The sequence below is a fragment of the Daktulosphaira vitifoliae genome, unplaced genomic scaffold (genome assembly GCF_025091365.1).
Source record: "Daktulosphaira vitifoliae isolate Bord-2020 unplaced genomic scaffold, ASM2509136v1 Scaffold_1, whole genome shotgun sequence".
NCBI lineage: Eukaryota > Metazoa > Arthropoda > Insecta > Hemiptera > Phylloxeridae > Daktulosphaira > Daktulosphaira vitifoliae.
In genome coordinates, this window is record NW_026099572.1 from 52065012 (window position 1) to 52076515 (window position 11504).

The window sequence follows — 11504 nt, forward strand, 5'->3', positions numbered from 1 at the left end:
TATTCAATATTATTTATTCGAGATTTACAATTTAAAACTAACTAAAAAACTGATGAAAAATAATAAAATTCAATTTTTTTTATTATTGACATTGTTGGCAATTTGATTACTTAGTTAAAATAATTTATATACATTATTATGTGAGCTCTATTAACATTAAAAATTATTGTTTTTTATTCTGCCATACATTCAGTCTTAAAAGTGAAATATTGTATTTATTTATATGCGGATATGGGTAATAAATTATCAGAAAATTAATAAAACTGATTTAATTATAGACCAAAGGCAATCTCAGAATTTTGTTTTATTGGGAGAGTGAAGGGATATTTGTATAAATTTTTTATACCGTAATATAAACATTTTATAATTTTTTTTAGAAGTTAATATATTCAATAATTAAAAAAAAAAATAATTCTCTCCACTTAAGATAGTATTAACTTAAGTTTTTTTAAATAGAAACATATTTTTAAAGATATTAGTTCTTTTGTATTATGGCGGAGGAACAGTGGGTTTATATACGCCAGAGATAAAAATAAACTAATGTGTTTTACTCCTCACGTCCTTGAATAAAGTTATTAAAATCTTTTAAAATACTGGTTCTTCATAGTATCTGTATTTATTCATTTAGTCGTGGAAGGTTCATTTTCCATATTAGTGGTGTAATTTCAGTTTTTATAGGGGTGCGACCTTTTTAAATTTTATTTATTTTTGATGTCTTAACAAATGAGTACTGTTGTATACGTTGCGTATAGCAGTATGATATAATATATCATATTATGTAAAATGTGTCTATTTAAAAACTTATATTGAATGTTATTTTTGGTAATTTATAAAATATAAGAATATTAGAATTAGAATATAAAACGCATTTACGATGACTACCGGATACAGGTAGAATGTTTAAGCGTTGTGCATATTTTTGTGGGCCACTTAAAAAGTCATAGAATGCGATTGAACACTCTGTTAGTATCGAAATGAAGACTCTCTTCTAGATCATTTTTCATGATAACGTGTACGATGTCGATGTTTTTGTATAGTTGGGTTTTTTAGTGTATGGATGGAAGGAGGAAAAAACAATCCAAAAATTTCAGAAAAATCATTTATATTACTTTTTAAAAATAATTTTGGGGGTGTGATATGAAATGCAGTCCTTAGTATGCTGACACGGCCGCCGGGGATTGACGGCCGGTTATAGAAAGTGTACCGGAAATCATGTGAAAAAGAGAGGTACGGTACGGGATTAGAACCCGCGACCCAAGGCGTCTTATAGACAAACCTTACCACAAGGTCACCGTGTACTTATGATTTAGTTCCGATTCACTTTTATATAGGTTGATAACGTGATGTGCGGCTGAGGGAAACACGGTACCGTGTCAGTGCTATAAAATCTGTTATATGCTCATAAGAGGAAGAGATGCAACAGTATAATTTATTTTGGCTAGACTGAACCAAATTGATTAAAAATTCAAATTTTTTCTAGTATCCATAATTTTTACATTATACCATGGTATTAAAATGAATAATTTCATCAAGATATTGCAACAAATAAGTTATTTTTTAAGATACTTAATTCAACAACAATGTAAATTAATTTTTTTACAAATATAATCTAATTATAATTTATGATTATTATACTGGGTACTTTAAATGATCCAACAATTGAAAAAATTGAAAAATTATAATATAATTGTTAATGCACTGCTTATAATGTAGTAATTCGTATGAATTAAAAGCTTAACTTTTTTCAAAACGTTTGTTATAATATTAAAAACTTAAAATTAAATTATAAAATAATCATCATTTGCAGCACATTTTTGTGAAATTATATTATTAAAATTATTTAAAAAAATAATTTTTAGTAAATTTAGTTATTAGCTAAGTGATAATTAAATTATTATTATATAATTATATTGCATTAAAATGAAATGCACACATTTATAATTATTTATTGTTTGTAATATTATGTTAAAATATGTGTATGTAAAAGTTATAGACCGTACTATACAGTTTTAAAAAATTATTTCTAACGAAAACACATGTTGTTTATCTTTGAACTGTTCTAAATTGTGAAAATAAAAGTATTTTTGATGTGTAAGATTTATTCTACAAATTTACTATGAACATTTAAATTTCAGCAATCGTCTAATAAAAAATTTACTAAAATTATTATTATTTAAAATTTTTTTTTTAACAATGAATAAAAAGTGTTTAGTTAATCACATTTTTATATTAATGATTTTTGTATTTCGTGCAAATGGTGTCTCAGATAAAATGCGAAGTAAGTTTTTAGAAAATGTGTGTGAAACTGTGATGTATACATTACATACATAGTTTAGCAATAGGTATTTTCAATCAAAATGGTTTCATGTGAAATCTTTTTTTCACGACTGTTCTGATTTTACGATACAAGCATATATTATACATAGAAGTTTATAAGTTTATACATTTAATCAGTTAAAAATTTGTAATCTTTTTTAGGTTGCTTCAGTGCACAACAAACTAAACGTAAGCGTTGTGATTATTAAATAATAACTTTGACAAATTTTGTTCAAGTGATATTTTTGGTTAATTTAAGTAATGCAGCATCAAATAAATTAAGTAAAGTAAACATTTTAATCTGTGATGGTTATATGAAGTTCTCAAAGATTTTTCAGAGATATCCCTAGGACGCTTAACGCATGTGCAAGTTGGTATATGCGAAATTACAAAAATACTTTCGTATATAAATCGCTTCGTTAACACTATAAAAGACCTTGTCTTCGATGAAAAGTTACTTACGAATCTATGTTTATTTTGAGTTTGTATTAACTTCTTTGTAACTTCACTAAATGTATTCACACAAACTATTAAGGTGCAAATTTACATAGAATTTCTGATTGTGACGTACATTTTTTTAAGTTTGTTCAAAAGAATATATATATGAAAACATGTGCCGTCGATTTGAGAATAAAATCATACATCACATTGATATTAACATTATTTATGTGCACATAAGAGTTTTTTTATGAATAACTTAATACTAAGGTGGCTAGCTGAAATGTAATGCGTACTGTAGAATGCTTGTAGAACATAAACAAAAACATATAGCAACATGTGATAAAATTAATAAATTATAAAATTTTATTTTTTAGCATAATAAATAATATTTCATTACAGAATTTTTTATATAAGATATTATTGTTAGAAATGAATGATATTTTTTATAATATTTACAATTAAAATCAAATATGTCTCATATAGTTGGCGCGATAAAGATAAAAAATATATTTTTTAATTCTTATTACATCTTTAGAAGTTCATATCAAATTAATGACTTTGGTATAAACGTAAGAGATATAATATTAATTATTTCAGCAATTTTTGTAGGAAAATTCCTTGTAGACCAGTAAACTTTTTCATAAGTAGCAATTTTTTTTTTGAAAAGTATTGCATTAAAATCTTCAATTTTGTACATGTTTGCCGTAAAAGAAACAACTACTTAATAATTTTTTTATAATTTCTCCATAAAAATTGCAATATTAAATAAATAAATATTTATTCATATATGATACTTTTAAATCATAAAACTTGCAATCAGGATATAAACAAGGAAAATGAAGTAGATGTTGTTTTTGGAATAATCCAACGATTTCTTAAAATTATATAATATCCACAGATTAGTATTGAAGCGTCTCTTATGCTAGTGATTTTAGTCACTGTCTGATATCATATAAACTTGTATCAACTTGCCACGTCCGATTTGTGTCCACGACCCCACCGTGTTACCGTTTTTTTTCATAATTTTATTAATCATTTTTTGAATTTTTTGAAATTAGTGATTATCTCAAAAACTAGAGCTTATACCGAAAATCTAAAAAATTGCGACACGGGCCTGCGTCGCTACGTGACACACGATGTCCCGCGACTCGTGCCACCTTTATTAGCCGTCGCCTTACTATAAGTATTTGACTAACCAAACCCTCGTGCCATACGCCACGATGCAAATCCAGCAAGTGCCATACGGTCGACGATGTCTCGCCGCAAATGATACGCAGAGTCTTTTTATCGTTATCAAAATGACAACTTCGAGGAAGTACGCCACCGGCTCCGGGACGTGCCGCACGACCGAACTCGACGAACCGGCCAGCGCACTGTCGCCTTTAACGCTGCTAACTTTCTGACGCTCGAGGATCATGCCGGCACCGCGTCGCCGACACCAGCGAAAGTTGCGCGGTAATATGCGAAGATTATTATTAGTTTTGTTCGATTTTTCGGTTTGTTTTTTTTTCCAAATAGTCTGTTATTGCTTATTAATAAACGGCCCACGGAGTCTCTACCCTGAAAACCAGTGTCGACCACACTATTGCAACGCAAGTCGAGTGAAATAGTATCGAAAACGAAAATACTTTCAAAATCAGCAAAAAGGATGCTGGCACCAAACTTTCTTTGTCAATTTTGTTGGCTAGTATAATCAATGATGTGTTATTGTGTGTTGATATATTGTAGGAAAGTGTTAACTAATATTTTCTGGTATTATAGTCGTGTTGAAAGTTTGAGTATAAGAATTCCAGTTAGCACACGCAGATAAAACCTTGACTGTAACGTAAGCACGAGATTGTATTTAGAGTTTCTTTCATTTTATAAATGCAATTTCTGGGTAGGTTTTTTAGCTAATGTCAACGGTAGTTAAAATATTAAGAGACCATTGTTGAAATTTAGTTATTTTCATGAATTTTAGCTATCAAATTGACTATTTTACTAATGAAAATTAAAACTGCTATTACGGTAGCGTTGGAAAAACACGTTTAATAGTTTTTAATTTTAATGTAATAAAATTGTTAAAACTGAAATTATTTTGTAAATTATAAAAAGAGATTATATAAAATTGTTATGAGAGAGAAGCTAACCCGACCGTGAAAATAGAATTGATTAATTTACGCCCTATAGTGTTCCAAAATATAAAAACATCAATGACTGATGATATATGTATATCTATACAGAGTGTTCAGTAAGTCAGGAAACGGGTTTCTATTGTTCTCATTGTTACAAACAATGAGAACAATAGAAACCCGTTTCCTGACTTACTGAACACCCTGTATATGATATAGATTAAAAAAAAAAATTTTTTTTGTAAATAAAAAGAGTTTTACTTTTAATTTGATCTTAATTGATGGATAACTAAAAATTAAAATAATCAGTTTTTTTTTTGTTTTATCAATATGTTTTAATAACACCTGTATAATTCTTCAGAAAATATTAACATTTATATACAAATTACACATTTTTATACACTTTATACATTTTTGTAGGTTAACAAATAGCTCCAATATATATGAAATTTCATCTTTTTTGTAACAATAACCTAAATAAAATAAAAGATTCAAATTTTAAAGAAAAACAATTGAATTTGGCTAGGCATTCAATAATTAAAACATTTCCTGCTCTTGTCATAGACTAAGAAAAAACTCAAAAGTATTTGAAATAATTTAAAAAATGTTTGTGTTTGTAAATACAAATTTGAATATTCGAATACGTTTTGAAAAAAAATTTCTTGTAATATTCGAATACTTATATGGAATACAAATATTGAGTATTATTAACATGCATGCTGAATTACGATTCTTTGACTTAAATATCAGAAATTAAGTTTTCAACATGGGATCTATTTTCCTTAACTATTTTTTCATATTTTTCCTGTCGCGTTACTGTTTTTTTCATGCCGTTACTAAAAAATCTTATCGTATCCAGACTGCAATAGCTGTTTTCACCTCATCGCTATTATAATTTATCAATATATGTTGTTTACAATATTATATAATATTTTTAATTTTCAAATAAAATTATTTTTAATCAATCAATTTTTAGATGTAAAAAAGCTTGCTCGTCCTGCAGACGAACTCAGGATTATGGCAATTCCTAATAACCCAGATTCTGAATTAGTTAGATCTTTATATGCGAAACAATGTATTTTTGGGGAAGTAATTGACAACTTCATACTTTGTTGGATTATAAGGGAAGGAAAAAAAGGATCTATTCTATACATACCACATTATATCTATGTTTTTTTATTCAATAAAAATGATTGGCCTTTAGTAGAATATATTTATCAATCGGAAGCTACACAAAAAACATTGATTTTAGTGACAATGTGTACTAATCCGAATGTAAATGATGGTAATCATTGGGTATTGGGTGTAATTAATTTGTACACAAAAAAAATTACTATTTTAAATTCACTATTGAACCCAAATAATGAAGACCAAGAACGGTATAAACAACATTTTGCAATATTATTTCAAATACTACGTACATATTATAAAACAAAGGAATTTAAAAATGGTCCAAGTACCAAATCAGCCAAAATTAAAGTAAATAAATGGCAGTTCATATTAGCTAAAAATGCAGAAGAGCAATATAATTCTTTTGACTGTGGTTTATATGTTTGTATTCATGCGTATTGTTATATTACTAATACACAATTTTTTAGATTAACATCAAAATTTGGTAGAGAATGGCTCTATAATAATCATCTTTCTTACATAAAAATGTACTATCGAAGTCCAAAATGCTCAAATTCTTCTAATTTTCAAAGTGATGTGAAAAAAATAATTGATATGTGTGGCACAGAAATAACTGAATTGGAAAATAAAATAGATAAGCGTATCACAATCAGCGATGTCAATGAAAACGAGCTTATATATTAAAAACATTTATGAGTAATTAAACAATTATAAGTATAATTATATAATTTATGAACTTAGATACTATTTGATAGTAAAGAAGCAAACATGTTCGGGAAATATTAATTTTTAAAAAATTATTTATAAAACTTAATACTTAAGTGTTAAATAAAATAAATTTTTTTAAATAAACGTAAAATAAAATTTTATTTTACGTGTATAAATTCTAACATTAGTGTTCTAGTTTAGTTTGTATCTAAAATCTTATTGATTTAATTATTGTTAACTATTTCTTTTTTTAATTGTTAATAAATACCGACACAACTAACATAATATCAAAAACAGTTTATTAGAGATCAGACATATAAACTTCAATTAAATATATTAAATATTATTAATATACTGTTAAATATTTGATATATACAGAATTTCTATGCTTAAATAATTATAAAATATATATATTTTATTTTTTTTAAATTTTTCGTTAAGTTTTATTGATTTTTAAATTTGAGTTAGATGGGCATTTTTCAGAAAAAAAAACTTTCCACTGTAACTATTTTGTATGTGTTCTGACTCTTTAAAAAATTTTGAAATTTAGTAAAAATTATTAAATTTTATGTTATATTGTTTTAATAAAATTTAACGTTACTTATTTCATATTTTATAGGATAATGTTGAAATGGCTTATATATTTCCTTTTTATCATTGTATGACTGATATATTAAAAAAAAAATAGATCAACTCGTACCCAATTATCTTATAGTATTTTGGATAGTTCTACAAACAAATTGGATAAATTTTTAATAGTAATAAAATATTTTATAATGAGAATTACTCAATAATTAAAAATTATTGAAATGTTTTTAAATTTCTGAAACGGTATTTACACGTGTCAAAGTAGATTGATTATTTTTTGACATGATCTGTGTTTGTATGAGAATAAAATGTAACCTTATACTTTCATGGGTTTAATGAAATGTTGTAGGCAACACAAGTACGATGATCGACAATGATCCACAGGAATCGTTTATTGCTTATCCACAAAATATTAATGTTAGTTTCATAAATCTATATAAATCATTATCGTATATAAAAAAAAGCGATTGTATTTAATAAAGCGAAATAATAATGATGATAATAATCTTGGATTAATTCACATGGGATAATTCACATACAGGGTGTTCAATAAGTAAGGAAACAGGTCAATTGTTACAAATAATAGAATCCGTTCCTTACTGAACACTCATATACGTATATAGACGATTCCGAAGTTGGGATGATGACTTCACGTAGTATTGCGACGGGTGGCGGTACTTGTTAGACTTTGACATGTCGTAGGCGGTGATAATCAGTCAAACTACAATTTATTGACATGAGTAGGGAGACGGTTGACGAAGGCGATGCGGGTCGTGGGGCTTCGTGTATCACGAAACGCCTGCAACCGTGTCAATACTTATACAACTTACCCCTTACGTATTCTGTAGGTTCAAAATCAAACCACCCTATTATTTCAACTTACACAACTTAAATCCAATTATTTTTTAATGTGGTATTTGTAATAATATCAAGAACATTGCTATCAAAATTAATTATTAAAACAATTTAATGAAGATAACGAAAGTCTAAAAGTTTGTTTTAATATAAAAATCTGAACACAGTAAGAAAAGTTGATACAATTATAAAACCCGGAGATATTGTCAATATTATTGAAGTGAAATACTCGTATTTCACACAAAACACTAATCTAGAATTAAATATTACCAAAGCTTGAATTTATGCTGCCAAAAGATTAAATTACAGGGCCAGATTGAAACATGTCGAGTCACGCAAACGGAAGTTCCAGAAAGACCTTTTAAACAAACGTTCTTACCTAAATAAAACCATTAATTTCTTTTCTTCCGCTATACTATTAGCTTCTAATATTTATATGGTTTCTAGAGTACTTGTCAGCAGCGGTGGTAGATGACAACGGCAATCCTTCTGCTACGGTGACAACTCGGCTGGACAGCAGCAATTAGTCGGTAGCTTCAGTACTTCAAATCTTTTGATTTTTTAATAAATATAAAGAAACGTATTAAGTAGTTTTGTACAGCATGTTTTATGCTCACCATAGTCTGTTTCATTGTGGTGACGTGAAATTTTCGTTTTTTATTTTTGTAGTTTTCCTCTGTTTAGTCGGTGTTGGCCGAACAAAAAACACGACGTAATATTATGCTCAATTTAATTGTAGCAAATTGTAATTGTATACTTTATAACCAAGAAAATATCTAAATTATGTCTTACTGCAAATTACGACTATTGATATAATATCAATAACTGTTTAGTCACTGGAAAATTCTAACATTAAGTCAGGGTTTAAAATTATTCCTGTTACTTTTTTAAAAATTACATTTCACTCAGTACAACCATAAGAATTGCTTTGATCCAAAGCAGAGATTACCCTAAAAAATTAAACATTTTTTCCTTGTTCCTCGTAAATGGTGGAAATCCCTAAAAAAATTACGATTTTTAAAACCGATAAAATTCGTCATTTTTTAAACTTTTTTTCCTGAAACTGCCATAATTTTTTATTAAATATACAAAACAATTTTTTTTATTATATAAGTACCTTTGGCAATTCCCTTTCTTGAGATATTTTTTTTGAAAATCTAACCATTGATCTTTTTATAAGGAAAGATTCAAGATAATAACTTTTGCACAAAAATATAACTTTTCAACTTTAGTTTTAATTTTGTTCTGGAAATACTTTAAGCTGGAAAAGCTTTAAACATTTGTTAACTTAAGAATTATGCTACATACTTTATATTAAAAAGAGACTTATTTTCTTTATGTAAACGGCCCCCAAATTTAAACAAAATTTTTTTATTAAGTGGTTATTACTAATATGAGTATTAAAACCGATTGCATCGATTGTGATATTGCATTCTTCTTTTAATATAATTTTTAGAAGGCAGTTAATGAATTTTTTTTTGAGTCAGTTTCTTAACACTTCTTGATACAGTTTCCATACTAAATAACAAAATAACTCATTTGTTTTTCATTATTATTCAATAATTTTATTGTGAAAACTCAGATGGAAATAAAATAATTTTTTGATCGATCAAATAAAAATATTATTTAAAAAAGTGACTGGCCCCAAGTAGTTGGGATTAAGGCGAGGATTAAGAAAAAGATTTAAAAAATTGACTGTCAATATTTTTTTGATTTTAAATAAATAATTTATTAATTTTTAATACAACCGTACAAATTATATCATAAAAAAATTGCATAACTTGATTAAAATCACTATCATAAAAAACGCTTCGGTGCAAATTCTTAGATAGTGTTTAATTTTAAAAAATTGGTGGATTATTCAAAAGCTTCATAAACTGCTAGTTCCTTATTAATATCCTGATTAAGATAAAGTATGTCAAATGAAAAAGAGATTATTAAAAAATAGTATTTCCCATAAAAAAATTATATTGATCAATACACTTTTCAATAAGTTATAGCATTATAAAGTTAAAAATGTAAAATCGAGAAATTTCACACAAAAATAGCATTTGGTAACTATTTTCACCGTGAAGACAAAATAAAGTCCTAACATTTTTTTTTCCATAATAAAGTATATTACATTATCTTTAATTTAAGATATATATAAAAGTGTCAGACTTTTCAAAAGTCTTTTGAACACTTTTAAAAGTTAAGTTGAAAAAGTTAATTTTTTTTGAAAAAGTTGTCATTTTAAATTCCCTCCTGTGGGCACGTAAAGGGTCAGATTTAAAAAAAAAATATACCAAATGAAAGGTAAAATGCATCTATAAAAAAATAATAATATTGCTTTGGTTGTTTTAAAAAAAGTTATGGCAATTTTATGTAAAAAAAATTTAAAAATTAGCAATTTTTAAATTTGTAATTTTTTTGGAGATTTCCCCCATTTACGGGGAACGAGGGAAATTTTTTCAATTTTTGAGGGTAATGTTTTCCATTAGATACGATTTGTGATCTTTTGACGTATCGTTGAAAGAAATCAATTCGGCGAGAGCTGAGAAAAAGTGGTAACAGACATAAAAAAAAAAACACACGTAGTAAAACTAATACCTTCTAAGCTTCGCATCGAAGCTAAAAAGTTAAATTAATCAAAATATAAAAAAGAGTAAAAGAATTCATGTATGTAATTGAATACTATATCTTTGGGATACAAAATTTTGAAATTTGAGAAAATTATCAAATAAAAAAAAATCATAATTATTTAACTTATTACAAATACTTAACATATAATTCATCGGGCTATGAATAAAATCATTTAAATTTTAAAGATATAACATGTTTTATTATAAAGATGTTTTCATTTCAAAGAAACGAGGTTACAATAACGTTCAATATTGACTATACAATGACCAACATATTGGATTTAAATGCAACAAATTGAAGACATTTCTTTTTTACTATATCAATTTTTATAAATGATATATCAGTACGGTATTTCAATATAATATCGTAGACATGTATTATCTAAATGATTAGTATTACATGTTTAGTTTAAGATGGTAATTGCTGCCTATAAGTTTGAGGAAAAATGAAAAAATTCTTTACATTAAAAGACTCATAGCCGAGATATTAAGTGAGTCTTTTTTTTCTTTATGCATTGTTTGATGAATTATACAATTCTGTTCTGTACTCTGTGAATGAGTGTAGTCTGATCTCAAAAGTTTGTGATAATACAATAGTATATTGAATTACAATGGACCAAAACACTTGAGGGGTCCACCAGATTTCGTCGACCGTTTCCATGACCTGTTGGAGGAGGCGGCGCGGAACGAGCTAAGGATTTCGCCGCTTCGAGCGCTTACCCGACGTGGGTTA

At 26.8% G+C, this 11504-nt stretch overlaps 1 protein-coding gene across 1 annotated transcript; it reads left to right on the forward strand.

The window, feature by feature from the left end:
- Positions 1 to 2110: 2110 nt before the first annotated feature.
- LOC126895585 (uncharacterized) lies at positions 2111 to 7008 on the forward strand. Its single transcript, XM_050667612.1, has 3 exons — positions 2111 to 2278; positions 2479 to 2505; positions 5845 to 7008. Exons 1-3 carry the CDS (start codon positions 2194 to 2196, stop codon positions 6681 to 6683), a joined length of 951 nt encoding a protein of 316 aa, XP_050523569.1. The 5' UTR covers positions 2111 to 2193; the 3' UTR covers positions 6684 to 7008.
- The last annotated feature ends 4496 nt before the right edge of the window (positions 7009 to 11504 follow it).

Coding starts and splice junctions, on each gene's coding strand:
- LOC126895585 (XM_050667612.1), top strand. CDS start 2,194: ATGAATAAAAAGTGTTTAGTTAATCACATTTTTATATTAATGATTTTT. Junction 2,279..2,478: donor TGTCTCAGATAAAATGCGAA/GTAAGTTTTTAG, acceptor AATCTTTTTTAG/GTTGCTTCAGTGCACAACAA. Junction 2,506..5,844: donor CAGTGCACAACAAACTAAAC/GTAAGCGTTGTG, acceptor ATCAATTTTTAG/ATGTAAAAAAGCTTGCTCGT.